The following is a 27,902-nucleotide window of genomic DNA, read 5'->3' on the forward strand; positions in this document are numbered from 1 at the left end:
GGTTTAAATGCCCACAAGTGTCAGTTTTATTTGTCAGTGCAGTAGGGAGCTAAGGCATGACCTGGTTGCTTCCAAGAGTTAGAGGGCCAGCGGTGGAGGGGAGAAGCAGGCCCTCCTGGGCGCTGGGCCCTGACGCTGCCTTCTTGGCTAGGGGCTGGGCCTCAGACCCGAGCCCCAGCAGACCCAAAGCTGTGTTGAAGAGGTTGATGGGAGCAGAGCCATCGGTGATGAGGGTTGATTTTAGGCCCAGGCTCTGGAGCAGTTTTACCTGGAAGGAGCAAGAGGCGGGCGAAAAGATAGTCAGACCCTGGTCCCTTCTATCATCCCCTCGGCCGCCTCTCCAGGGTGGGCTGCCCCCCGCTCTGGTCTGACATTGTAGCCCAAACCATCCTCATAGGACTAGTCAGTGACAAGCAAGGAACATAAGGGGAGCCTGAGGGTTTCATCCCCTCCCAGGCCTCACGGGCCTGAAAGTTCTGGGAGCTTCCAGCCAGGTTGCAGCCGTCCAGTCCTTCCTGTTCCTTACATGCACCAGGTTTCATTCTTTGCACTTGGACCCTCTCCTGGGAAGCTCTTGTCGACTCTACAGAGCACTTAAGTATCCCCTCTTCAGAGGGGCCCTCCTTCCCCAGCTAACTTGACATGTCACCTCCCCCTTCACCGTATCACCCTGTTGACTTCTTTCGAAGGGCTTGTCACAGACTGATGTCCCATCAGTTTACTGCCCTCGCAGGAGCTCCCGCTCACTGCTGAGTCTAGTACTGTGCCTGATAGGACACCATGCTCGAATGACACGGGATACAGAGACAGTCCAAGTCACCACCTCCCCTCGCCCCTCTGTCCCCGACATCTTTCTAGGTGTTGTGTTTGCCTCCCCGGCCCTGCCTTCTTGGTTCCAAATATGGTCCCAAGACACACACACAAAGACATATACACACACACCCATGCCTGCACTCTCCCCCCACCTCACCTGCATCTCCGGTCCTGCCACAGCGAGGTCCCTGATGGTGCTGGGACCCAGGGCCTCTGTCATCTGCTTGAACTTCTTCACCTCTACCTCAGCCAGCTGCTGGGCCTTGCTCACCTCCAGCTCCAGCTGGGCCCGGGCATAGACCAGTTCGAGCTCTCGCACTTTCTTTACACGCTGGAGCTCAGCCTCCTGGAAGGGGAAAACCCAGCATTCTTTCGATTGTGTGGCCACTGGACATGTCCAGCAAGTCCCCCAGCCAGCAAGCCTGAGGGAATTCAGATGGAGGGGATGGAACGGTAAACTTACCATCAGTTAGGGGTGAACCCTGGCTATGCCACCTTTTAGCTAGTGACCCTGGGAGCCCCTTAATTCAAGCCTCGGTTCCCTCCTCTGTAAGATGGAGAGAACTCCTACCCTTAATGGGATTTCAAGCATTAAATAAGATCTTGCATGTAAAACACAGGCAATACCTAGCATAAAGTGGGCCAGTGTTGGAGCACATATATGTAAGATGGGTGTAATCATCATCCTTACCTTCAAAGCAGGTATTAAGTGAATTGAAATAGGGCAAAAGACTTCGTAAACCACAAAGTATTTGGACAGGGTTTTCTGTTAAGGCACTTGGTATCCCACATGGCTTCAGGGACTGCAGCGATTGGGCTTCTTCCAGACCCCAAGGCCACACCCTTCCATGGGCATCTCCCCCACTCACCGTCTCAATGGCCAAGGCCTCTGCCTTGAGCTTGGCCTGGAGCACGGAGCCTTCTCCCTCAATGCGCGCTGCCTCTGCTCGGGACTCGGCCTCTGCCTTGGCGGTCCCAGTGCTCTCCACCGCGGTGCTGGAGACGGCGCAGAGTCAGGGAGACCCAGCAGGAAGCCCAGCCCTGCCCTTCTCCACCCTTGACTTATGCTGTAGCAGCACGAGGACACCTGTGCACACCCCCCCCACACACCCCCACACCCACACCCCCACACATCCCTCCCATCAGTTGCTCTTCCAAGACCCTCTGCTATCTTTTCTTCTAGTTCTCCACCCACCTCAGAGCCTCCAGCTCCAAGAGTTCCCTGCGAGCTTTTTCAGCTTCTGATTGGTCTAAGATCTTCTGTCTCTCAAGCCGGCCGCGGGCTTCTTGTTCTAGTCTCTGAGCCTCGTGCCTGGGTGGGAGAGGGGATAGGTAAGACGCTGGCATGGGGCCAGAGCTGGAACAGGAGCTCCAAGGGCAGGGACCCCTGGCCCATGGGAGGCCCTTGACGTGCAAATGAAAGCACAGCGTGTGCACTGTGCAAGCCAAGTGCGATTCTAGGTGCAGGGCCACGTGGCTGTGACCACGGCTCCTGCTTTCACTCGAGTTACTTTCCAGTGGGGAAAAAAGGACAAGTAAACAGGGGTGATTTCAGACAGTGACAATCTCCTTGAAAAATGGGTGCTACAATAACGTGACTGGGCAAAGAGGGTGCTGCTTCAGTTGGGGTAAAAAAGAAAAAGGCTCTCCGACGAGGTGACCTTTGGACGCCAGAGGAGAAGGCTGCCCGGAAGTGCAGGGAGAACATTCCGGCCAGAGGCAACAGCCCGTGTGGAGCTCCCACCTTGAAGAGCAGAAAGGAGCTGGTGGGCCTGGAGCACGTGAGCCTGGGGAGAAGGCTGGAAGGTGAGGAGGGGGAGGCAAGGCTGGACCCCAGAGTGCCTGGAGGGCCACAGATACGAATCTGGGTTCCAGCACAAGCAAGGCGAGAAGCCACAGAAGCAAGGGTGGCATCTATTCCCACCTTAAGTAGCCCAGGCTGTCTGCTGGGTAAGGAGGACAGCAGGCTGACCACCAGGGTGCCGTGTTATCCAGGTCCTGGCAGCAGGCTAGAGACAGGGACCCTGGAGAGGTCGGGCCCACAGTGGGCATCGTGGAGAGCCAGGCCCCCAGGCCTCACTCACTTGGCAGCTGCCTCCTGGGAGTTGGTGGTGATCTCAATGGCCAGCTGGACGCTGCGCTGCAGGGCGTCCCGGGTCCTCTGGTCCACGGGCTCCACCGACTGCACATCCACACTGCTGACCACCAGCCCATTCTGGGGGAAGACAGCCTGGTCCCGGGGCTGGGGCAGGGCCATGCTGTCAGGCCCCTTGGTTTCTGGGGTCTCAAAGCCAAAGACAGCAGTGCGAATGATGCGGGCCGAGTTCTTATGGAAGTCATCAAAGGTGACAGAGGCCACGGCCCCTCGCACCCGGGACGCGATGGCCTTGCAGGCATCACCCACGAAGTCGGGCACTGAGAAGAGCTTGGCCGTCTCTTGGGGGTCCTTCCGGTCACTCAGCTCAAAGTGCCTGTGAGCAAAGACAACTCTCTCATCTTCAAAAAGGACACTGACACCCACCTTCTGTGGTTGGGAAGGGTCTCACGATAGAGAACGCGAATTAGCATCTGCTATGTGTCAGGTGAAGTCCTAAGAAACTTATGTGCTCCCATTTTATTTGCTCAGCCACCCTATGAGGTGGGCATGAGCATTACCCCCATGATAGACAAGGAAACAGAGGTCCAGAGAGGTTAAGCGACAGACCCTAAGTCACACAACAGGTGCCAAGCCAGAAAGTTGAACCCAGGCAGTGTGGCTCCAGGGTCTGTGCCCCCAAAGATATCAGTGCCCAGCTGCCTTTGTCACAGTCCTGGCCACTCAGCCAAGAGGTGAGGAACGCGTGCTTGGGAGTTGTTGAGTACTGCTTCTGCATCTGACTTATCTCCCCCAATTCTCATCGCTGCCATTTGAGCTCTAACTATGGACCGGTCACAGTTCTAATTCCCACAGCATCCTTTCCACAGCCCCATGAAGTTGATGGTTATGTCCTTAACGTCATTTTACAGACTGGGAAACTGAGGAACGCACCCAATACTTGCCCAGGCCCACAGCTAGCAAACGGCAGGGCTGGGATGCACGCCCATCAGCCCAGAGTACTTGCTCTTGACCACCCGGCCACTCCCACCAGTTGGGTCTGATTAATCTTTTTAAAACCTTGTAGTTACATGTTTGGCTGAAGTCACGCTAGGAGTTTAGCTGAGGAGTGTCCTCCTGTCGTTTCCCCCTAAATTCTACCCCCAGGTGAGCCCTCATCTTTCCTCTCGTTCCACTTGGGCGTCAGACTGGATTTGCATGAACCCCTGGGTTTCCTCCTTGACCGTGGCTTTGAGTCAGGCGTTCTGCCCTGATTGTGAGCTCAGCGTTCGAGGTGGCATCTCTTCTCTTCCGGGTGCCCCCGGGGCTGCACCAGCAGGGGCCCTGGCCCTCCCCTCTGCCCCTTACCAGTTGTAGGCAAGCTGCAGCTGGAGCCTGGCGTGGTCTGCGGTTTCGATGGTGATGATGTCCGTGAAGAAGTCAGGCCCCAGCAGCAGGCAGAGCACGCGGCGGGCGTGGGGACGCTTGGGTCGCCCAGCCGAGAGGGACAACACCGTGAACTGCTCCTCGGGACCCAGGGACACCAGCTCTGGCCCAAAGACCACACTGCAGAGGGAGCCGGGAGTCAGAGGCCCGGAGAGGCCCTCCCGCCGCAGCCCCACACGGCACAGCCCCCCAGGCCGCCGCTCACCGGGCTCTCTTCTCCCGGTAGTCGTACACCTGCACCGCGGCATTGTGGGGCACACGGTAGCTAACCACGTGGGTCTTGTTCCGGGGAGCGGAGGGCCTAGGAGTCTTGGATGTCTCTTTCTCACCCCTGTCCGCCAGAGGGTCCTGCCCCTTGTTCAGCAGCTCCTCCACCCCCGGAGGCAGCTCCTTCTCCCACAGGACTTCATCCTGGGTCAGCATGTAGGTGCTCCCGATCACAGCACGCACCTCGAGAGAAGAAGACGAGGAGGAATGTCACCGGCAAAGGGAGGAGGGAAAGAGTCCTACCCAGCAGCCCTAAAGCGGAACTGGTCCAGGAGGTAGGACAGCATCGTGGTTAAATGTGGTCTCTGGAAGGAGGCTGCGTTCAAGTTCGCTCTCTGCAAGTTCTGTCACCTTAGGCAGCTCTCTCACCCGTGTGCAAAATGGACCTGATAGTGGCAACCTCACAGGGCAGAGGAATGAATGACATCTCACATGTCTAGTGTCAAGAATTTGGCGTATAGTAAGTTCCCGATATTATTTCTTCTGGAATCTTCCTTCATGGGGCAGCCTGGAGGGCATCCCAGGGACAGATGCAATCCTAGGAAATAGGTAGCACACACTAACATTTCCTAGGATTCTGAGCTCTACTTGTAGGTTGGATTCTTAAAGAGGTTGGAGATGTGGTCCTAGTTCTAACCAAGATCAAGGCTTAGGTGAGAGGCAGAGAGGAGGGATTCCACCAGGAAAAGGGTGTGGGAGGGAGGTCAGGTCTTACTGTTCCTAGGCCACATCCCAGTCAGACCTTTATGCTGGAGGCCAGATCTGCATTGGGGACTACGTTTCCATCCTAAAATCTGGTTCATCTTCTTGCTTGAGAGCTCTAACATTTGAAATTAGATATTTAAGACAAAGGGAAGGCAAAAACTCCAGAGAATGCCCTCATATTTAGCAGCCGGCTGGCTTGGATTCTACTAGCAACACTGTTGAATCCCTTCTGTCACCTCCGCCATGCATCTCCCCATCAGCACCACCCACTTGCCCAGACCAAGCCACCACCAGGACCACATGGCAGCGATGGCGCCCATCCCTCAGTTCTTACCCTTCCGGTTTTGACATCCTGCACGTAGATGCCCTCGTTCTCATCCAGCGGGATGGCCTGACGCTCTTCTACCACCTCCACCTTGGCAGGTGGCACGTACTCCAGGGGTCCACGGATGAGCCAGCGGTCCCCCGCCTGGTGGGAGACCTTCTCCTCGCCCTCCCCCTCCTCCAGGGGCCGCAGGGCCCTCAGCAGCAGCCCCTGCTGTTCCGACAGCACGTATACGTTCTGGATGCCTCGTTCCAGCTTCTCTCCGGGCTGGAGGAAGAAGGACTTCTCTCCCTAGTGGGGAGAAGCGGGGTCAGGAGCAGTCACCACCCAGGGCTGTGGGTGCCTCTGATGGTACCTCCTTCAGCTCCGTGTGACCATGGGCTTGTGCTGAGGACAGGAGCCCCCAGAAGCACCCTCCCCACCCTTACGTTATACAATGAATCATTATCTAGACTGTGAGGCACTCTACAATAATGCCTGTAGATCTGGTCAAACCTGCCCTGGGACTTCCCTGGTGGTGCAGTGGTTAAGAATCCGCCTGCCAATTTAGGGGTCACGGGTTCGAGCCCTGGCCCAGGAAGATTCCACATGCCGCGGAACAACTAAGCCCGTGCGCCACAACTACCGAGCCTGCGTGCCACAACTACTGAAGCCCGTGCGCCTAGAGCCCATGCTCCACAACCAAGAGAAGCCACAGCAATGAGAAGCCCGCGTGCAGCAACAAAGACCCAACGCAGCCATAAATAAATACATTAATAAATTTAAAAAAAAAAAAAAAAACCTGCCCTGAAAAATTCTGTAAACTGTCAAGGTCTGGGTTCTCACAAGCTCAATAGTTAAGAATTAACCTATTATTGCTTTATTTCTCCCATGCTTTGTTGCCTTGGGATGGTGTAGTCCAGAGTTGGTAATCTCTGATCTTTGGGCCAAATCTGGCCTGCTGCCTATTTTTAATATATAATATAATATAAATACATATGTGTATATATATATTTGAGATATAACCCACATATTATAAAATACACCTATTTAAAGTATACAGTTCAGTTGTTTTGGTATATCCAGAGCTGCCCAACATCACTACTCCCTAACCCCAGAACATTATCGTCCTGAAAAGAAACCCTATACACAGTAGCAGTTACTGCCCAGCCCCACCCCACCCACTATACATGGATTTACCTATTCTGGACATTTCATGTAAACAGAATCATACAATATGTGGTCTTTCACGTCTGGCTTCTACTGCCTAGCATAATGCTTTCAAGTTTGTCCATGTTGTAGCACATATTAGAACTTCATTTTTGATCTTTACATTTTTGAATTATTTCAAGAACATGAGTGCCCTCAACCCCAGAAAGATTATCTATCATTCTTTTGACTGATATCCCATTGTATGGATATACCATATTTTTCATCCATTCATCAGTTGATAGACATCTGGGTTGTTCCTATTTATTCTACCTCCTGTTTTTGCAAATAAAATGTTACAGGAACACAGCGGCACTGGTTCGTTTACAAGCCGTCTACGCTGCTTTCACGGCACAGCAGCAGAGTTGAGTAGCTGCAACAGGGACCATATCGCTCACAGAGCCTAAAATATCTACGATCTTCACAGGAAAGGTCTGACCAGCCTTGCTAGTCCCACATATAGTTCAGAGAGGGGATGAGGTAGAGGATGCGGAGAAGGGTAAACCAAGAGATTTGTTTGACACAGGATGACAAAGTTTCCAGAACAGAGGGATGTGAAATATTAGAGAGAGTTTCCAGGTTTACAGACACAGTGCAGGGCCAGGGAGGCACTCACAAGAGAGGCCACGTGTAACCTCAGGTCAGGGATGCCAGAAAGATCAATGAGACAGTGTCTCAAGGGACAGAGACAAGTGTGCACAGAGGGAGCCAAAACAAGCCTGGTGTTTCTAGAACATGTACCGAGGGTGGGAGGAGGGCAGGGACTGGGGTCCAAGGGCCTTAGGCCACTCCAAAGGCATTCACCTCTGGGTGAGGCGGAGACACTTACCTTGACCACACGCTTTTGCCCCAGCTGGTTCTTGCCATCCGGTCCCACCGGGTCGAGGATCACACAGTAGTTGTGGGGATCCAAGGTGGTGATAGACACGACCCCCATCACCTCCTCATAGACATCTGGTACGTGGGCCTCTGTGTCCTGCGTGGTCACCAGCCACTCCTCCCCAGTGTGGCGGGTCACTCCCCTGAAGTCTCGGAAGTTCTGCCGAGCCCGGAGGTGCAGGGCTGTCTGTAGAGCGAGATGTCGGGGGGTTTGAATAAACCCACCTCTAACTTCCTTGGGGGATCTGGGAACCCTACTGGCCACTAAATGATCCAGGTCTAAGTGATAGTGTCTACCAATCCAGGAGGACTTCTTAAACCCTTTCAGGTGACCCAGGACACTCCTCATGTGATCTTATTTTCACATTCTCTGGCACCGTTCTCTGCCACTCTGAGAGTCTCCCACCCAGGTTCCTCCAGAGCACAAACCTTTTCCGTAAGGATCACAGCATCCACCACGTCGAGAACCTCCTCAAACACTGCGGGAAGGTATGCACCCACGGAACGGACCAGCCATTCTTCTCCTGGGCCAGGGGCAGAGAGGCAAGGGTCAAAGGTCACCCAGCCTGTTCCCCAGCTGCCCCTTCCTGCAGCCTAGACAACAGGGGACCCGCAGAACTTTGTGGACCACTTTGAGATGCCACTGCCCCTATGCTCAAGGGCCTGACAGGAGTCATTGTTTTCCTTTTTTGAGGCCAGAGGAAAACCAATCCCTACCTCAGAAAGATTGAAAAAAAAAAAAAAAAAAAAAAAAGCCCTTCCAAGTGCCCAAGTTGCTACATGCCAATACTCTGCCAGGCCTTCTCTAAGCTCCAAAGACCGACTTTTTTCCTTCCCCTAAAATGGGCAGAACTGCCTCTATTATAGCTGCAGAGGTCATTGAGCCTATTGGAGAAGCAAGAGTGCCGGGGGAAAAGTTCCAGTCTGGCCCTTCCTGGCCATAAACCCAGGCCTCAGTGATGTCACAGGGAAAATGGGAGTCGTGGTGCCTCAAGGTTGTTGGAGGACTAAAGAAGTTGCCATTTGTAAAGCATTTGAACCACACCTGGCTCAGTAAGCATGGCCTTTGTGAAGACCTTATTTAATACATCACATTTGTCAAACACAATTGCTAGTTGTATATGAACACCTGCTTTGTTGACCTAGAAACAGACATGGCCGCTGCCCCCAGCTCATGGTAAAGGGTTGGGGGGAAGGAAAAGCCATGTCAGCATGATGGTGATCACAGGATCCGGGTAGAGCCTCCTGAAGGGGGTGGGGGGAAGCAGCAGGGGGCAGCCCAGAACAGCTGGCAAGAGATACCAGGGAAGCACTTCCTCCAGGCTACAAGTGGCTACCCCCAAACTTCCCCACTTCCCCTGTGGTCGAGGCACGGCCTGCCCCCCCCAACCCCACCCACCCACCGTCAGCATCCCTTCAAGACCCCACCTGTCACTCTCTCCTTGCCCTCCCGGTCCCAGCATTCCTTGCGGGCCCTCAGCCGCAGGGCCTGGTTCTGCTTGATGATCGTTGCCTGAATGATCTCCACAACCTCCACCTCTTTCCGGGGGATATATGTGCCTGGGAAGGGAAGATGAGATGGGTGTTGAAGGTCAGAAGATATCAGGGCTAGAATGGGAGGGCAGGAAACCTCTGACCCTGACCCGGCTGGAGAGGAAATACTTACCAGGTCCTTCAAATAGCCACTCATCTCCTGCCACCACCTTGTCTCCGTTCTTATCCTCAAAATCCAGCAGCGCCTTAAGATGGAGGGCGGTGTTGGGCAGAACCACCTGCAGTGGGGTGATGTCCTAATAGGGGAAGAAGGGGGGGTCGTGGGGTATTCAGAGCTGGGCCCCTGGAGTCAAACCTGACACCGTGAAGGTCAGAGTCCACAGCATCAATCTTTCCATGTCCCAAAATAAGACTCCGAGTGGAATGTACAAGGTAGGTGTGGCCCCCAAGCCATCTGGTCTGAAGAGCTAAGATGGAGTTGAGAGCAAGAAGCTGCCACTGCTGATGGGCCAAGGACACACCTTCCTCTGAAGAAGTGCTCAGAACTTGTTATGAACTAGAAATCCAGGTGGGAAACTGGGTAGAGGGCTTGATGGAAGACGTGGGAGAAACATCTGAGAAGCTGAGTAAGTGAATATCTCATGGCCCAGTGTGCACTGGGGCTCTCAGGAAGTATAAGGTGGTGGGAAGGTATAAACTTCTATAACAGGCACATTTGAAGCATGAGGCTTTGTTTTCAAGGTTGCCTCATGGTCACAAGACAGCCATTGTACTCCAGCCATCACATCTCCTTCCATCAGGAAGGGGGACCCAGCCACAAGCTGCCAAACCTTTTAAGAGGTTTGTACAAATATTTTCTACAAATAGGATTTCACTTGATCTTTGATCTGAGGGAAGCAGGAAGGCAAGGAAAGAGGCTCATAGAGGCTAAGGGACATGATCAAGGTCACACAACTAGTAAGAAACAGAATCAGGATTTGAACCTCAGCCTTAGTGAAGGCTACCTGCCACTCCTTACTCCAACTAGGGTAGCCCCCCGGGAGGAGACGCTCACATAACTCTACTTCACCCACCGACCACACTCTGGGTTGGAGAGGCAGAGCTGGAGGTTTACTACCCGGGCAAGCCTTTGCCTGGACACCTTCTATGTGCACGGCGCTCAGCTGGTTGTGGTGGAGTCAAGACATACCCCCTTCTTCGTGGAGTTGAGGTTCCAGTGGGTGATAAGACAAACAGACCAATGCCTCCAAGCAGACTGTGGACCGGGTCAAGGGGAAGAGGTTGCAGAAGTCCAGGTGAAGAAGTTAGGAAAGGCCCTCAGAGAGTAGCATTTGAACTGGGGCTCAAAGGAAGAGCTGGCTTTTGATATAAAGGTGTAGGAGGAGGGGGTGAGCATTCTGGGAAGAACGTGTAGTCCAGTATGGTTTTCATTTCTCATATCTACTCCATCGTCACTTCCTGTCTGTCCACTGCAAATCCAGGTCTGCCTTTAACTATCCCTGCCACACCCTCACCTAAGCCGCCAACACCTCTCGCCTGGATGATGAAAATATCTTCCTAACTGGTCTCCTGGCTGCCTCCTTTGTCTCCTTCCAGTTTGTCCCGCACGCTGTTACAGGCTTTCAGCACTAGGTCCAGTAGTTATCACCAAGTGAGACTCGGAATATGGGACAAGAACAGATTTGGGGGTAAGGGGAAGTGTTAGGTTTGGATAGCCAGTATGAGGCGACTGTGGGACATCCAGGAGAGGGCTTCCTATAGGCAGCTAGGGGACTCACAGCCTGTAGTTCCCAGCTAAGGTATACAGTTGGGTGTCTTCAACACAGATGAAGTGATCAAGGCCATAAAAAAAAAAAAAAAAAAAAAGAAGGCACACAGGATATTCAGGACAGAACCTGAAGGCAGAGAGGACGGGGAGAAGATGGAAAAAAAAGACGTCCGCAGAGTAAAACACAGACAAGTTTTAGTAAGAGGGCAGATCAACAATGGATGTGGCCGAGAGGGTCTGTGAGACACAGAATGGCAGTCCACTGGGCCTGCAGTTGGGATGTCTTGGGGTTTTGCCAAAGTGGGGTCAGTGGAGGTGGGGGGCCAGACGCAGGGGCTTGTGAGGCAACAGGGCAGAGAACATCAAGTACAAGTTGTCAAAGTAAATAGGAAAGATTGTAAAGCAACTATACCCCAATTTAAAAAAAAAACTAAATAGGGAAGAGAAAGCAAATAGCTAAAAATTCGATTCACAGGGCCATTCATAAAAGCCCTTACAAATTTAGTGTGCACATCCTGGGACCCAGAAATTCTTATTAGTTTCTACTCTTAAAACAAAAAAGAAACTAGGCCTTCCGTGGTGGCACAGTGGTTAAGAATCCGCCTGCCAATGCAGGGGACACGGGTTCGAGCCCTGGCCCAGGAAGATGCCATATGCCGCGGGCAACTAAGCCCGTGCACCACAACTACTGAGCCTGCGCTCTAGAGCCCACGAGCCACAACTACTGAGCCCACGTGCCACAACTACTGAAGCCTGTGTGCCTAGAGCCCGTGCTCTGCCACAGGAGAAACCACCGCCATGAGAAGCCCGTGCACCACAATGAAGAGCAGTCCCCGCTCGCTGCAACTAGAGAAAGCCTGAGCACAGCGATGAAGACCCAACACAGCCAAAAATAAAAACAAACAAATAAATAAATTCATAAAAAAAAGAAAAAAAAGAAACTAGCATGCACAAGGGCACACACACACAAGGATATTCACCACAGCATTGTTTTTCCTTATAAATTGGACACATCCTAAATGGTAACTCAGGAGAAGGGCTGAACCTCTATCATGTGGAATTACAAACAATTAAACAAGAAGTGACTTATACACCAAGATGAGAAGTTCATTCAGAATACACTGGCAAGTGACAATGTGCTAGCCCTTATGCAAATAAGTTATAATCAATACTTTTTTGGATACATACTTACATGGATGCACAGACATATCTGGAAGTGTATACCCTGAATGGATGATAGTAGATACCTCTGGGGATGGAGAGCAGATACTGGTGGTGGAAGTCAGAGAGGACTTTACAGTCTTATGAATACATTCTTTAGATGAAAAGTGCTCACAAGTAAGCCTTCAAGGCCAGAAAAGGATGGAAGAGGCAGAGCACGTTTATTGGCCAAGAGAAAGGCACCCGTAACGGAGAAGTTAAAGCCAGGAGAGAGAAGCTCTAGGTGGGGATAAGATCAAGAAATAGATGGATGCGTCTTCCTGGGTCCACGGATGGAGGGGAACCTCCTAGAGGCTCCAACAGGTAGAAAGGAGACACAGGGAAGGAAAGGGGACACAGACCCAGATCCTTCCAGATGGCCTCAATTTCTAAGTAGATGACCAAGTTGTTTGAGAGTGAGAGGGCAGAAAACAGGAAGAAAGTCGAGAATGATCAATATTTAGAGGCATGCAGGGGGGGGAAAAAAGGAGAGAAAGCTGGTTGGGAAGGAAACATTAATGAGCAGGGCTTGGGGTGGAATGAACCACTTACCCCACTAGCTACTTATAATACTGTTGGGGTGGATCTACCTGAGTGTGAGGACAGGAAGATCAGGTGGGGGTAATACCGATCGAGGACCGGGTTTGGGCGCAGGTCTAGCACACGAAGAGCGTGTGTTAAAACAACAGGGTTCCGCTGGGGTAGGGAGAGACCAGGAAGAGAATCTGAAGGATAGGAGAGAAGTGGGATTCAAAAGCCTGGAGGTGGGGCTTCCCTGGTGGCGCAGTGGTTGGGAGTCTGCCTGCCAATGCAGGGGACACGGGTTCGAGCCCTGGTCTGGGAGGATCCCACATGCCGCGGAGCAGCTGGGCCCGTGAGCCACAACTGCTGAGCCTGCATGTCTGGAGCCTGTGCTCCGCAATAAGAGAGGCCGCGACGGTGAAAGGCCCGCGCACCGCGATGAAGAGTGGCCCCCGCTTGCCGCGGCTAGAGAAGGCCCTCGCACAGAAACGAAGACCCAACACAGCCAAAAATAAATTAAAAAACAAACAAACAAAAAAACAAGTCCAGAAACTCCTCTGGAATTAAAAAAAAAAAAAAAAAAAAAAGCCTGGAGGCAACATGACAGCAGAGGAGGACTAGGAAGGGGAGACTGATGGTTAAGGAGGAGCTGGGTTTAATTTCAGAGGTGGGGCAACAAGGACCTACTGCATAGCACAGGGAACTATACTCAACATTTTGTAATAATCTACAAGGGAGAAGAATCTGTACAATAGATATATACGTATGTATAACGGAATCACTGTGCTGTACACCTGAAACTAACACGACACTGTAGATCAACTTTACTTCAATAAAAAATATAAATATTTTAGCTAAAAAAAAAACTTCAGAGGTGGGGCAGGTGCAGGAATAAACCACCCATGTCCAGAGTGGACATGGCACTGGGCGGGACTGAAGCAGAAGACGCGAGGGTCAGACTTGAGGTCAAGAAGGCCAAGATGTTGACAGGGTCATCGCATGGACATCAGTGAGGCTCCCAGGAGGGCGGGGGAAGGGAGGCCCGAGCCAGGTGGCACCTCAGTGAAGGGAAAGAAAGTGGTGCGGGTAGGGGCCAGTGCCTCCAAGGACGGCGAGTGCCGACTCTCTGGTAGAAAAGGAACATCTTGGTGGCACTGGGCTCAGAGGAGGGGAAGGCCCTGCCCTCCTGGCCTGGAGCACGTGGGGTCTGAGAATAAGCCACTGTGAGCTGGGGCTGCCGGGGAAGCAGAGGTTAAAGAGGCAGCGATGAGGAAAGCTCTCTCCACCCTAGGGAGCTTTTAAATGCTGGTGCCCACCCCCCCCAAAAAAGGGGAGGGTGCTTTCCCTGGCGGTCCAGTGGTTAAGACTCCATGCTTCCACTGCAGGGGGGCGCCGGTTCCATCCCTGGTCAGGGAAATAAGATCCCACATGCCACGTGGCCGGAAAAAAAAAATTCTGGTGCCAGACCACCCCCCACAGCTCCCTCCAAGAGAGGGATTTAGTTTGTCTAAGGCAGAACCTGGATATGGGTAATTTTCAATTTGTGACAGGTTGAGACTTCCATAAGAGTTGCAAGACTAGTACAAAGAATTCCCCTACACCCTTCATCCAGATTCCTTAAGGGTTAACATCTGAATCATTCTTCATCACTTACTATCTCCACACACATTTTCCCCAAAGTGCCTGCAGCTAAGCAGATGGGAATGCCTCAAAGCTCCCGGGTCTAGCTCTTATGCTTCCAGGATCAAGAAGCACTGCTTGGTAGAGGAGCCCAGAGTGAACAGTGTAAAACGGCAAGGAGGTAAAGGTAAAGAAATGTTATAGAAATGAAGGCGGGGTGCCCTCTCACTCCGGCCCAGGGCCTTAGGGCAACATGGACGAGGGCCTGGCTGGCACTACAGGTGTGCGATGCCTTCCCGTGGAGCAGCCACAGGCGTCCCGAGCCTGGGCCTCACCTGGTCCACCACTGCTATCACTGCCCACCGGCGTCTGGCACTGTTTGAGAGAATGAAATGCTTACTCTTGGCACAAGTCATTTAGTGTCAGACTGGCCAGGAGCTTCAGGCAGGCTCTGGAGCCTGGAAGATTAGGTCCGGAGATGGGCCGACAGCTCTCAAAGGTCTGACCTGGGCATGTGAAGAGGAAGGGGATGTTTGGGGAAGGAGAGTGGAGGGGCAACAAGTCAATTCTGTCCCAGTGAGAACGAGCAAATGTCACCTCCCATGGCCCCAATTTGTTTTCCCTCCAGAAAGCAGTGCTGAGCCCTAGGTCAAGGTAGCAGGACCGGTAGAGTGGGTACGGGGAAGGTGAGCCAGGTACCTTTTCCAGCACCTCCCCCGGATACAGGGGGAAGGGGTCCTGGGCCAGCCGGATCTCTAGGTCAGCGTGGCGGAGCCGTACTTGTCCTGTGACGTCGAACAAGACGGCGTTCTGGGCGTCCCGGGCCACCGGGTTGGTTACTGTGCAGTAGTGGCGTGGGGGGATCGTCACCATGTGCTTGGGGGCAAACAGGACCCTGTTGGAGGGTGAGAAGCAGTGTGAGGACCCAGGGGACCCCCCGTTCCTATTCCCGAAGGAGGCGGCGAATGGGAAAGAAAGCTTCCTGTCACCCAAGCCAGGGAACAGGAAGGAGGAGATGGACAATCATGCCAGCCAGGCTACCAGGCCCTCCTTGGCCCCAGGTGCCCCCATAGCCCAGTCCCAACACCAACCTCTCATTGTCCTGCCGGATGTAAGTCTTTGGCCCGACCTCCACGCGGGACACGTTGCTGTTCTGGTCCAGCACATGGATGTAGTGGTATGGCGGGATGCGGATGATGGACTCTTCAGTTGCCATGGTGACTCCTGAGCCCAGGGCAGCACAGAGTGTGAAAGACAGATGGGGAGAAGACAAAAGATGAGTCCAGGGCGCTTGGGATGAAGTGGGCATGAAGACTGGCTGGTGCTGGGGGAATGGGCCCATCCTCCTCCGGCTCAGATTATGCCATCCTTCACTGTCCCCACACCCATCTGTTCCTTTCTTCCCACCCAGGGCAGCCCATCCAGACCTCATCCCTGCCAAGAGATGCTTGATGCAGTTAACCACAGAAGCCCAGGGTTCTCCGCCAACTCCTTTCCCTCATTCCCATCTACTTTACCTCCCCCAAGCTTCCTGAAGTACTGGGAGGGGCTTAAGATCAAAACTTTCCCAATCTCCAACCCCCACAGTGTAGGAGGCAGAAGCACACCAAGCTGGGAGAGGTGGTCAGCCTCTGGCGGTGCTGTGGGTCTTCGCCAGCACGGTGGGGGGCAGAGGCTCTGAAGAGCTCCCTGGCTCCTTTATTTCAGGGGATCCCAAGGGCCCCAGCTGTATGCAAACATTAGCCCATAGCCCAAGAATGTTTGCATGATCTTTGCAGCCCTCCCCCCTTGCGCTTTAAGCAATCCTGGGATGAACGGTTTAGATGTGGGCCGCCTCTCAAGGAAGGGGTCCCTGATGGAACTGACGCTCCCATAGAATCAGCTGGATTAGAAATACCACAAAGGGGACTTCCCTGGTGGCGCAGTGGTTAAGAATCTGCCTGCCAATGCAGGGGACACGGGTTCGAGCCCTGGTCCAGGAAGATTCCACATGCCGCGGAGCAACTAAGCCCATGAGCCACAACTACTGAGCCTGCGCTCTAGTGCCCGTGCGCCACAACTACTGAGGCCCGCGCGCCTAGAGCCCATGCTCCGCAACAAGAGAATCCACCGCAATGAGAAGCCCATGCACCGCAACGTAGAGTAGCCCCCGCTCGCCACAACTAGAGAAAGCCCACACGCAGCAAAGAAGACCCAATGCAGCCAAAAATAAATAAATAAATAAAAATTAAAAAAAAAAAAAAAAGAAACACCAGAGTATTCTAGTCCTTTCCTCCCCAGTTCTCTGTGGTCTGTTGCCACCTGTGACTCCCTGCCATCATGGGTAGGGGTGGGTGGGAAGGAGAAAGCGAGTGAATGAGTACTGCATTCTGTCCACCCCCACCCTAACTGCTTCTGAATCCTGGGTGGTTATCTCCAGTGCTTGGCCTGTTCAGGAATGTCACACCACCTACTTAAACCCCATCCCTGCCTCCAGTATGCCTTGGACTTTGGACATGTCCCCTGGAGTCACACAAAGGGAACCAAGTTTACTAAGCGATTCAAAGCCTTGCCCTCTGAGACTTTGGTCCAACTTTTTTTTTTTTTTTTAAATTTTTTGGCCACGCCTGCATTGGAAGTGCAGAGTCTTAACCACTGGACCGCCAGGGAAGTCCCGGTCCAACATTTTTGAAGCCACGACCAAAAAGGAGCGGTACCCCATCTAGTCCACCATCCATCCAGCTTCCAAACTGGGTGACAAATGTGAAGTGAGAAGGAGGAAGGGGAAGCGGCTTGGCACAGGAAAAAGAGGCCAGAGCCACAAAATTACAGAATCAAGGCCCAAGAGTTTTACTTGATCCACACAATCTGTAAAGTTTCTTTTGTTTAGAAATTGTGAGTTATCACAAACTTCCGATTCCTGCTTCTCTTGAAGAATGAGGAGCCAGGCCCTACATTCCCACGTGGCAAACTGATGAGAGCCACATAGCAGCTGAGCCCTTTAGATGGGCCACAAGCTTTCCTGCTTAACCACAGTCCCCACCACTCCCAGTTGTCTTACCCCTGCGCTGATGCACTCACGTCACCTGTGTGGCTCCTCTCTAAAACCTTCCAACTCAGCATCATCCAAAAGGACTTTCTACAATGATGGAAATATTCTTAATCTGTGCTGTCTTTGGACTGACCACATGCAGCTATCGAACTCCTGAAATGTGGACAGTGTCACTGAGGAACTAAAATTTTAATTAATTAGTTAATTTTTTTTCAGTTCAAACTCATTTCCTTTTTATTAAAGTCCAAGTTATATTACATGGTTTGGTACTCAAAGGAAAACTTGTTCAAATAAAGTAATATGTTATCATCAATATTTCCAGGTGATTGTTTACAATCAAGTAGCACTATCAATAAATTCTCGGGAATCCCAGCCATGGGGTTTACACTTTGTCAAGGCCCAGTTCCTCTGGAGTGGAGATTTTCAGTTCATTTAAAGTTGGTCTAAGTTCCTGGATGACATAGGGGGAGATTTCCTTATGAGGTTCTGCTTTGTCCTTAACAACCTCTAGGATGCAAACTGCACTAGCAAAATCATTTAAGCGTCTGCATGCCTGCAAAGCAACATCAATGATTTTGGGTGCTGGAACCAGATCATAGCCAACAATCGTGTTCATCCCTTTACGCAATTCCCAAGCATCAATATCTGGCTTATTGAAGTATATCACCCAGCGAGCATCAAACTCCTCCATCTGTCTCATGTGACCCACGGGAGTAGCAGCGTATTGACTGGGTAACAGCAGCGGGACCCGGGGGGGCTGGTCCGGGAGACTGTGACTGCTGCTACCGAGCATTGCAGCGGCAGGCAGCGGTGCCTAGCATAACAGTGATGGCGGCACGCAGGTTAAGGCTGAGGAGAAGCTGGGTGTGAGCTCAAGACCGTTCGAGAGCTCGTGTTTAATTTTAATTTTAATAGTCAAATGTGGCTGGTTGATCCCATATTAGACAGTGTGGCTCTAATTAGTTGAGTCCAGGTAGGGACAATGAGTCATTCAAGGCCACACAGCAAGGTGGTGGTACCATCAGGATGAGAATCCCGATGGAATGCCTGGTCCTGTCTCTCTCCAGTGGCAGTGCAGTACAATGGTTAGGGGCATGGATTCAGCCAGACTACCTGGGCTTATTTACAATTCTGATTTGCTGCTTTGCCTGGTATTGTTTCCTATTGTCTTGCCTCATTTTCAAAGAGGTTACAGTTTTGATCTGTTTTCTTGGTACACTTTCTACATCAGGGGGATATTATTCTGCTCCTCATTCTTTTTCTTGCAACTTTGTATGGGATTTGAACTTGATACTATTCTGTTGCCTGTTTGTCAAGTTAATTTCCCTTAACTTTTCTAACATCAGAGCTCCCTCTTCTGTTGATTTCAGGGAGTGTTCGAAAATCCAGGTGCTAGTTTTCGGCTTTCTGTTCTCCCCACTCTTACCTGGACCTTCGCTTTCCTTCCTCTCTACTGCCCATCCTGCTCAGCTGTGCTTCCGTTCCCCAGGAGAGGGCCCCACAAGAGCACCCCACCCCCACCCCGGGGCTAGGACTGCCTGGATCTTGGTTCTAACCCTTACTGGATGGGTGATCTCAGACAAGTCCCTTGCCCTCCCTATACCCGTTTCCTGGCCTGTGAACTGGGGATGGATAGGTCATCAACCCAATGTATGAGGACTGAGTTAATCATAAAGTACTTGGAACAGAGCCTGGCTCTTAGCAGCACTATGTGTGTGGCTTACAGCTGAGGGCCAGCTTCCTTATCCAGTTGGAGGATGTGACCTAGCACCAGAGGCTCCCTACCCCATCTGGCATCTCGGCCTTAACCCTCACTTGTTTACTGATCAGGAAGGTGGCAGGTTTTTGTGTCACCCCAGCTGTGGGCCTAGAATAGCAAAGGAGCATCTGACAGCCCAGCGAAGCCTCTTCCCGGTTCTCTGCAGGGCGAAAGCCTGGCCAGGAAGCCAGATGGGGGAGAGGAAGGGCTAGGGCTGCAAGAGGAGGGTCTGTGAGGCCCCACAGGGAAGACTTAAACTCTAAAAGGCCACACAAGGCTGGGAAGCAGGCTCTGGGAACAGCCTCCAATGGCTCCTTTGGACGATCCCTCACCCCCTACAGCTGAGGCCTCTCTACCATCTGTCACCCCAGCTGGGCCCAGTCAGGGGGGCCGAGAGCTTCGCCCAGCTCACTGACTCAGCTGAGAGTCATCCTTAAAGCTAATCAGGCTGGGCTCCTGCCTTATTCCGAGGCCATGCCCTTGCCAACTACCCTTGTTTCAGTACCAGGACCCTGTCTCACCTCCCTGATCACCCACCTACCCAGCCCTAAAGCTGTGCCTTCCATGTAAGTTCACCTGCTAAGTTCACCCAAGAACAGGTTTTGCCTTTTCAATCTTGCCATCCCCAGAAGTGAGCCTCACGAGAGGCCTCTCAGAGATCCAGGGAGACCACCCGACTCAGGCAGCATGTTTGTGTCTCAGATTTAGACTTCCGTGGTTTACCAGATAACGTGTACAGTTAGAGCATTTCACTTCCAACATACCAGGGCCCTCAAAAGACAACGGCTAAGGATCATGTTGACCTTTGGAAGGTCCTGCCCAGCCCCGAGTTTGGCCCCAACTCCCTACATTCACCGAGCCCTCCCTTCAGTGTCTGCTTCCAAGATCTGCCCCCTAGTCTGCTCTCTGGGGACCTGTCCAACCTTGCGTGATCACACTGATCCTCATGTGTCATGAGGCTCCTGCCAGAACCAGTCAACTTCTACCCAAAGTCTCAGAGACCACTGGCTCCCCAACTGCACCCCACACACCAAGAAGGGAGGGGTAACGGCTGGATGAGCAGAGAACAAAACAGCCTGGGAGAAGAAGCTGGCTTCATCCTCTAGTGAAGAGGCAATTCTTGCCCTGTTTTGGCTCAAGAGTAAACTTGCTAGAGCAAAATTTAATTAATGAATGAGTCATATCATTACATATCAGATTTTCAGTGTCAATTGTGAGTGAATCTTACAACAGTGAATCTTAAACAGCAGATGCCCAGGCGACCAGCCACACTGGGTATCAGTCTGCAGCATCAGCATCTCCTGGAAGCCTGTTAATAATGCAGAATCTTGGGTTCCCCCGACCTGAGAGCTGCTGAATTAGTCAGCATTTTAACTAGATCCCCAGTGATTTGGGCATACATTAAACTATGAGCAGCTCTGGTCTATAACAGCCTCTCAACCCTGCCTGGCTGTACATCACAATCACCTGGAGATCTTTTAAAACCACCCATCTCTGGGGATTGATTTAACTGGTCTGGAGTGGGGTCCTAGCATTGCTATATAGAAAAGTTCTTCCACTGACTCTAATATATAGCAGGGATTGAGCTTTGTCACTGCCGATATGACCTCAGGCCATGTGCTAGCCTCCAAGCCTTACTCTCTTAGACTGGAGTGGGAATAAAAGTGACTGTTTCCTGAGGTTAAAGGGGTTAGAGACTGGAGCATGTCTAATGCACAGTAGGAGCGCGACAAAGGGTGGCCTGGAGGAGGCGGGCCAAAGATGAACCCAGATGGCAAACTGTTCCTCAAAAGCAGGGAATGTCATGTATTTTCCCCCAGCTCCTCACCCTCAGGTCCAAGTAGACCCCCAGCCAGCACAAGTCCCCTTGTCCCAAGGCCTGGGCAGGCCTGAAGTTGGAGGAACAGTTGGAGACAGCCTTGCCACCATCACGTCTATCAAGCTTAGGTTTAGGAAAATGCACAGGAAATTCAGCACAGACAGGGAACTCATCTTTGCAGTTTCCCTTCACTGATTTTAAACATTCTAGTCTTTGTTTAGAGAATGCGAGAGTCACATTTCTCAGGGACTGCAGAGAGGCTGTTTTTACCAGACAGCTTCCCAGTTTAGGGAAATGATTTCCTGCTCTGGGGGACTATAGTGGAAATTCTTGAGAATTTGTTTCACATAAATCACTTCTTTAGTAGCAGCAAAGTTGTAGGACCTTTTCTTCCTAGGAAAATCTTATCTGAGCTCTAGCCCAACTGGGTCACTTTTCGGGAGCAGCAGCTTTTTCTGGGGACAGAACCGCTCTGCCAGCTCAGGATGATGCTTGTCCTATTTCTATCCTACCTCCAGATGCTGCCAATTAATGCCAGTCATTGAAGGCGAAGATTGGCTAGATTGGAAGTGAGCCAGGAACCAGGTTTCAGAACCCCTGTTTTCTAAAATCACCCAATCATAGGACTCAGCTGGTCGTATTGATGCCCAGGCCTCACCCCAGACGCACTAGGCTAAGGTTTCCAGGAACGAGACTCTGGAATTTCTATCTTTGGCAAGTGCCCCCCCATAACAGCTCCCACTTATTAAGAACTTAATCTGTGCCAGGTATTGTGTTAAATGCTTTTAATTAACTCATTTCATCCTCATAAGAACCTAGAAATTAAGGAATTTGCTCAGGATCACACAACGATCAAAGGACGGAACCAGAATTCCACCTCAGGTATCGTGACTGCAGAGCCCCCAAACCAAGAAGTAGTGTGGTCTCCGGCAAAAATGGCAATAAGATTCTAAACTAGAACAAGGACTTAAGGACCTGGGAGGGGCTGGCTACTCTCCAGGAGATAGTGCCAGCGCAGTTCAAAGGTATTTTCGGTAACCTAGGAGAGCAGCACCCAACAAGGGGGCCAGAGTAACCTTGGAGCTCTCTGGCTTTCCCTGGGCCAGCCATTCAAGGTGGCTGCCCCGACCTGCCCATGGCTTTAGAGAGCTGCCCTGTCCAGAAAGCCTCACCCTCAGGGGAGGCTGAGTATACTGTGTGCCAAGGGTGGAAACAGGCAGAAGTTTCTGGCAGTCAGTTGGCACCCGTGACAGCCAGCCTTTCTCCCCATAAAATCTAGGGCCCCACCCAGACAGGGAGCAGAGAAAACAGGGCGCACCTGCCTCTACTACTATCCCCCAACCCTCCATGCTGCTAAGATCCCCAGAATCTTAGAAGCATGGCGGGTGCAAGAGAGCTTCCTGTTTTCACTTCCCAGTCCCAAAATGAAAAAAAAAGAAAAAAAAAGAAAAAAAAAGAAAAAGAGCCTTGCTCACCAAACTCCACGCCTTCTGGAAATCAAGCCTACCTTAAGATTACTCTGCCAATGATTTCTCAAATGATCTGCAAGGCCCACAGCTGGCATAGCCCTGAGTGGGGTAGTAGGAAAGCCTCGATGTCTGCAGAGTTGAGGAATCTCAACGGGGACAAGTCACATTCTAAAAGCTCAAGGGGACAGGCCAGAGCTCAGGTCCCCAGGGGGAGTCTAGCAGGGACCAATCTCACTCCAGGAGGGAGTCTAAATGGACCCCTTAAGTTTCCTCTGCCCCTACTGCTGATGGGGGAGCTTAAGGTCAGAGAGGCCTGAGATTTGGAGGGGTGAGGGTGTTGGCAAGATGACAAGTTGATCTACCTTTACTTCAGAAGCCAGAAAAAACTCCAAGGAAAGCAAAGCCTCCCAAGGCTAAGCTTCCACCCATCTTCTCCCGGTTCTGGTTCAGAGACCAACTGCCCCGGATGAAGCAAGCCCTAGAAGGCAGGATAGAGCTAGAGAGGGTCTTGAAGGACGCAAGGTCCCACCAACTGGTTTGGGGCTTTGAGGCCTGTATGAAGTACTCACATCCAGAAGTGTGGCTGGCTGCAACGGACTCCCCAGATGAGGAAACTCCTTCACCCAGCCCTAGAGATGACTTCCCAGCAGGGCAGGGCGGACGCGGGGGTGGGGCTTGGGCATTTAAAGGGCCCTTGCAGCTGGTTCTCGTTTGTTTGGTTTTGTTTTTTTCTCCTCTGGGCTGCTTCTACTGCAGCTGAAGGCACTGCAGCTCATTCAGTGCTCAGGAATTCCCACCTCAGAGCCAGCTGGCAGCACTGGCATGAGACCGGGAAGGGTCCTCGGCCCGAGGCAGGGGGGCAGGTGCCAACTGAGTTCACTTCTACCCCATCTGGCTTTAATTTCCCCATCTGGGTGCGTACAATTTTGCCTCTCTGCAGCTGTTTCGGTTCCAGCTGCAGTCCCTCCTCTAAGAGAAGATAACTTGGTATTTTTTATTTTAGATTCAGAAAATTCAGCCCAGGTCTCCAAAGAGATGTTCAATAGAAAACATAAACACATACACGTATGTCCTCTTTCTGGCAAGGTGCTGTGTTGGGAGCTTGGAGTGTCTCTCCTCTTCCCAAGTTTCCCAGCGGCCTGGGTTAGGGAAGAAGAGCCAAGGCCCCAGCAGGTAGACTCTGCACCCTAAGGGCAGCAGCACTCAGTATTTCCGCTGCCGGGGGAAGAGACTACTTCCTGAGGACCGGAGTGGGGGGCTGGTGGGGCTGGCATCCTCTGAGTCCAGGCTGAAGAGGTCCCTGCCAGTACGAAGGATCTGCTCCTCCAGCTTCTTGTGTCGCTTCATGTCTGAGAGAACCTTGTCCAGGCGCGCTTCCCGTTTCTGGCTCCGGGCTGAGCTTCCTGGAGAAGGGGAATGAGAGAAATGTGGAAGCAAGTTGAGGCAGTGTGCACCAGACCTGCCTGGATCTTACTAATCACTTGGGGAGCTCATTGAACAGAGATTTCCAGGCCTGTCATGGAAGTTCTGAGGTTTAGGGATGGGGCCTCAGATGGGGTGGGCAGTGAAGATCTGAATTATGAGAAGGGGCTAGAAATATGAAGACCGGGGAGGAGCATCCCAGGTAGGGGACGAGCAAGTGCAAAAGCCCCAGAGCAAGAACAGGGAGGTCTGTTCAATGAGAAATGTAGAGCTGGGGGAGACAGGAAAGATAAGGCCAAAGATATGACCTACAGGTCACGATAAGGGGTTTGGATCTTTTAGTTTACATGGAAGCCCTGGGGGGGGCGGGTTGGATTCTCAATTGACGCACTCATCCACCCGCCCCCACCCGCCCCCCAGAAATGGACTCCTTTGGAGAATTTAAAACAGAGGAGTGACACAATTTATGTTTTGAAACATAAACCCGTCTCTGGCTGCTGAGGCTGGTGACAGGAAGACCAGTTAGGAGCTACCACAACTACCTAGGCAACAGAGATAGTGGCTTGGATTAAGGGTGCAGGCAGAGCTAACAAGACTTGCTGCTGGCTTGAATGCTGGGGTAAAAGAAAGAAAAATCAACACCGGCTCCGAGGGGGCACTTCCCTGGTGGCGCAGTGGTTAAGAATCCGCCTGCCAATGCAGGGCACATGGGTTCAAGCCCTGGTCCGGGAAGATCCCACATGCCGCGGAGCAATTAAGCCCATGCACCAGAACTACTGAGCGTATGCTCTACAGCCCGCGTGTCACAACTACTGAAGCCCGTGTGCCACAACTACTGAAGCCCGTGTGCCTAGAGCCCGTGCTCTGCAACAAGAGAAGCCACCGCAATGAGAAGCCCGCACACTGCAACGAAGAGTAGCCCCCGCTCACCGCAACTAGAGAAAGCCCGTGCGCAGCAACAAAGACACAAAGCAGCCAAAAATAAATAAATAAATAAATTTATTAAAAAAACAAGCAAACAAAAAAAGAATGGCTCCGAGGGTAAATTCTAGGAAGGCACATGGGATGGGAAACTGGGTCAGATTACGAGATGTACACAGTAGTGTAGGGATGTGGATCTAGATAATAATGATAATGACTTGGACTTCTTGGGGGACTGAGATCAAAGGAATGGGAAGCATGATGGAATTATCTGCAGAAGATAGGGGACCACCAAAGCTGGAAGGATGGCACCACTGGGTGCATTCTCTCTCCTGAAACAAGTTCTGAGCTATCAAGGCACCAAGCAAAGGCCTCTTTTAGGGAGTCACTTTCTGAGTAAGTGGGAGCAGAGGCCCTTCACCGCGCCCCCCCAATTCTCCCCTCTTGTCTGTACCTGGGGTGCGTCTCCGGTCAATCAGGGAGTCCTTTGGTGTCATTGGCTCATCATCAAAGTCAAATTCTGTGGGCATGTGCGGTCTGGGACAGGGGGATAGAGAGTGAAAGGTGAGGGTGGTTCCCCCCAAACACCCACACTTCACAGCCTGCTGGCTCTTCCTCTCCGGCTCTCTTCCCTCCCTCCACTTCCCATGCTCCTGGGTCCCACCTCCCCTCCCTACTTCCTCCCGGCATCAGGGGAGCAGCCTCAAGGACAAGGTGTAAGGGTGTGCCCTCACTTTTCCTCTTCCTCCTCTTTGGCCTCTGGCTCCTCATCGGATCTCTCCTCTTCACTCTGGGCCTCAGGTGTGGGTGGCCGGCGGGGCAGGATCTCAGCCTGTAGCTCCAGAGTACCGTGGGCAGCCAGCAGTTCATAGAGCCTTTGGATTTCCGAGGCGGGTGGCATCCAGGACTGCCCATCCGCGGGCAGCTCCACCTCTTCATCGCTGCAGGGCACGCACCAGTCCTCGGATTCTCCCTTGGCATGCTCTTCCCCCTCAGTGCTGGGGGCTTCTCCCTGCACCTCCTCGGCCCCGGACCCCTCATGCTCAGCCTCCTCCCGGCCTCCTTCCCCCTCTTCCTCGGCTTGATCGGCCGAAGCAGAGGGGCCTCCGGTATCCTCCACGGCCAGAGCCTGGAGGCCGGAGGTCACTTCCCCTTCTTCAGACAGAGGCGCCGCCATGGTGGCTGCAGTGTCTCCATGGCCCCGGACAAGGGACATATGTCACTAGGGAAGGGGCCCTGCGATGATAGGAGATGCAGGAGTACTGAGCTGGGGATCCCCCAACCCCAAAGGTTGGGCTCCCCAGGGGTTTAGGGAATGTCTCTCTAACCAATCAGGCTCCAACAGCAGTCCCTGCGAACAGACCGCCTGTTCCCAGGAGGGGGCGCTCCGTCCCCTCCAAGGACCCCGCCCCCACGGATCGAGATCCGGTACTACGGTGTTCCCAGGGACCGGCAGAAACCACTTTCCAGGCGGGAGAGGGGCGGACTCGCTCCTCTCGCCTTGATACCGCCGCTCTCTACACCTGGATCCGGCACCCTCTCCCCGCACCTCGAAGTTTCGCCACCTCAGCTGCCATACGCACCTAGGAGCTAAGACCCGCCTCCCGGGCTGCGTAGGGTCACAGCACGCAGGCGCACAGAGATCGCGCGGGAGGCTCAGTTTTAGTCAAAGCTACTTGGAAGAGGAAAGCAAGGGGAGGCTTGCACATGCGCAGGTAGGCGCTCCGGAATGATAGGCTTCGGCCCACAGTAAAGATGGCCACCGGGGCGGCGCATGCGCAAACCACCCAATAGGTTCTGCCCGAAAGGAGGCAGTACCTCGGGCCCCAGCGGCGCACGCACGTACGGACCAACTGAGGCTGGAGGCGAGTCTCATGCAGTCTCCGTTTATTGGTGTTTCAGACTCATGCAGCATCCGGCATACAAAAAGGGAGAATCTGTTTGGTGTATCCTTTTGTTTTGTTTTGATTTTAGACTTTTAGGTTTTTTCCCTACACTTTTCTTTTTTTAGGGGGAAAAAAAACCCGCCAACTCGGAACCGCGTTGTGGTTCGGTCCCCGCCCCCCAAACCTCTCTCGTCCTCTTAAAAAATCATAGACCTCTCCGCCTCTCCCTTGCTCCCTGCAGCTGGGAGCTTTGGTCCTATTTTTTGGGTTCTTTCGTTACAAAGCACATGAATGACCCCAGCCCCAACGAGTTCTCTGACTGGGTTAAAAAGCCCAGGTGGGGTAGGTCAACTCAGGCTGACCGGGGAGGGTCAACAGCCGCGCCCCTCCCTTCTCCCAGGTGCGTGTTCGGAACAGTACTGGCCACCCCTGCACAAGTCTCCAAACGAGGCCTGGCTTGCCAGCGCTGCGACCCCGAGGCACCATGGGGGCGTCCGGACCTGGGTGGTCCCAGCTGAGAACAGTCGGAGCCCGGGCTAGGGAGCCCTCTCCTGACACTGCTCCCCTCCCCCAGCCTGATCTAAGTGCTGGAGTTTTTGCAGAATGAACGGTGGAGGAGGGTGGAGGAGAGGATGCTGAGGGGCGATGAGGAGGCAGGAAGAGGAAGGGGGTGGAGGATGTGGAGAGGGAAAGGGAGATGAATAAGGAGAGAAGGAAGAAAGGAATGGGGGAGGATGCTGAGACAATGAAAGTTGGGAAAGGGAGACCAGAGTTGAGGTGCAGGAAATTCTCGGGAGGTTGTGGTGCAGGAAGGTGGGGAGAAATGCTGGGAGGCTGAGAGCAAAGAGAGTTTGGGAGATGTTCAGGGAGGTTTCCAGAAGTGCAAGGAGGTTTCCAGAAGTGCAGGGATAGGGAAGCCAAGAGGCTGGAGGGGATGCAGGCAGGAGTGCAGGGAAGTTGGAAACAGTGCAGGGAGAAGGGAGGCCTACGGTTGGCAGTGGAGCCTGGCAGGATGCAGGAGCAGGAAAGAAGCTGTAAACAAGGCCGCTCAGGCTCCCTTGGTCCCTATGGGTGCGGGCCTGGGCCATGGATTGGGCTCCCCCCAGGGGAGGTTGGGCCCAAGGCAGCTCCCAACAGGAAAAAAAGTCTTGGAATGCAGGGCAGAGCCCCTCACTTATACACTGTGGGAGAGGAGAGGGAGGGACAGACAGAGACGGTTTGGGGGGGGAGGGGAGACAAGGAGAGACAAAGAAGTAGGGAGGACAGACAGGAGAGATCAGGGGCAGGGGTTAGT

At 52.7% G+C, this 27,902-nt stretch overlaps 3 protein-coding genes and 1 long non-coding RNA gene across 7 annotated transcripts in view; 1 reads left to right on the forward strand and 3 right to left on the reverse strand.

Moving 5' to 3' along the window:
* LOC118880676 (major vault protein) lies at window positions 1-23,078 on the reverse strand. 3 transcript variants are annotated; one of them, XM_036824456.1, is made up of 15 exons: window positions 22,949-23,078; window positions 15,393-15,525; window positions 15,001-15,196; window positions 9,364-9,487; window positions 9,126-9,257; window positions 8,127-8,221; window positions 7,648-7,884; window positions 5,640-5,921; window positions 4,539-4,783; window positions 4,256-4,453; window positions 2,898-3,284; window positions 2,009-2,125; window positions 1,683-1,809; window positions 971-1,159; window positions 1-268 (listed from the first exon to the last, which is right to left on the reverse strand). In XM_036824456.1, the coding sequence occupies exons 2-15, from the start codon at window positions 15,515-15,517 to the stop codon at window positions 50-52; spliced, it is 2,673 nt and encodes an 890-aa protein (XP_036680351.1). In that variant the 5' UTR covers window positions 15,518-15,525; window positions 22,949-23,078; the 3' UTR covers window positions 1-49. The 3 variants fall into 3 exon arrangements, with proteins under 3 accessions (XP_036680351.1, XP_036680352.1, XP_036680354.1); XM_036824457.1 differs by lacking the exon at window positions 22,949-23,078 and adding an exon at window positions 22,742-22,935; XM_036824459.1 differs by lacking the exon at window positions 22,949-23,078 and adding an exon at window positions 17,342-17,360.
* LOC118880681 overlaps window positions 17,951-27,902 on the forward strand; it is a 17,485-nt gene continuing 7,533 nt past the window's right edge. Inside the window, exons 1-2 of the long non-coding RNA XR_005016363.1 lie at window positions 17,951-18,064; window positions 21,914-21,916. This is a non-coding gene — a long non-coding RNA (uncharacterized LOC118880681). The remainder of the gene's footprint in view (window positions 18,065-21,913; window positions 21,917-27,902) is intronic.
* Window positions 23,370-26,638, reverse strand: PAGR1 (PAXIP1 associated glutamate rich protein 1). Its single transcript, XM_036824467.1, has 3 exons — window positions 25,457-26,638; window positions 25,177-25,259; window positions 23,370-23,782 (listed from the first exon to the last, which is right to left on the reverse strand). The coding sequence occupies exons 1-3, from the start codon at window positions 25,936-25,938 to the stop codon at window positions 23,583-23,585; spliced, it is 765 nt and encodes a 254-aa protein (XP_036680362.1). The 5' UTR covers window positions 25,939-26,638; the 3' UTR covers window positions 23,370-23,582.
* The window catches only part of PRRT2 (proline rich transmembrane protein 2), a 3,549-nt gene continuing 2,341 nt past the window's right edge, over window positions 26,695-27,902 (reverse strand). The window contains exon 4 of one of the 2 annotated variants that reach the window (XM_036824465.1): window positions 26,695-27,789. In XM_036824465.1, the coding sequence (XP_036680360.1) occupies window positions 27,779-27,789 (11 nt within the window). In that variant the 3' untranslated portion in view covers window positions 26,695-27,778. The remainder of the gene's footprint in view (window positions 27,790-27,902) is intronic. The other variant, XM_036824466.1, reaches the window with a different exon arrangement.

Source organism: Balaenoptera musculus, chromosome 15, assembly GCF_009873245.2.
Source record: "Balaenoptera musculus isolate JJ_BM4_2016_0621 chromosome 15, mBalMus1.pri.v3, whole genome shotgun sequence".
Lineage (NCBI taxonomy): Eukaryota > Metazoa > Chordata > Mammalia > Artiodactyla > Balaenopteridae > Balaenoptera > Balaenoptera musculus.

Bases quoted from the DNA above. Each gene is read 5' to 3' on its own strand.
- LOC118880676 (XM_036824456.1), bottom strand. From the start codon at position 15,517: ATGGCAACTGAAGAGTCCATCATCCGCATCCCGCCATACCACTACATC. The intron at 15,197-15,392 runs GTTGGTGTTGGG...ACCCTCCAACAG, and splicing joins ATCCGGCAGGACAATGAGAG to GGTCCTGTTTGCCCCCAAGC. The intron at 7,885-8,126 runs GTTTGTGCTCTG...CTCGCTCTACAG, and splicing joins CTGTGATCCTTACGGAAAAG to ACAGCCCTGCACCTCCGGGC.
- PAGR1 (XM_036824467.1), bottom strand. From the start codon at position 25,938: ATGTCCCTTGTCCGGGGCCATGGAGACACTGCAGCCACCATGGCGGCG. The intron at 25,260-25,456 runs GTGAGGGCACAC...CCCCTGTCCCAG, and splicing joins AAAGAGGAGGAAGAGGAAAA to ACCGCACATGCCCACAGAAT. The intron at 23,783-25,176 runs GTACAGACAAGA...CCCCTTCTCCAG, and splicing joins TGACCGGAGACGCACCCCAG to GAAGCTCAGCCCGGAGCCAG.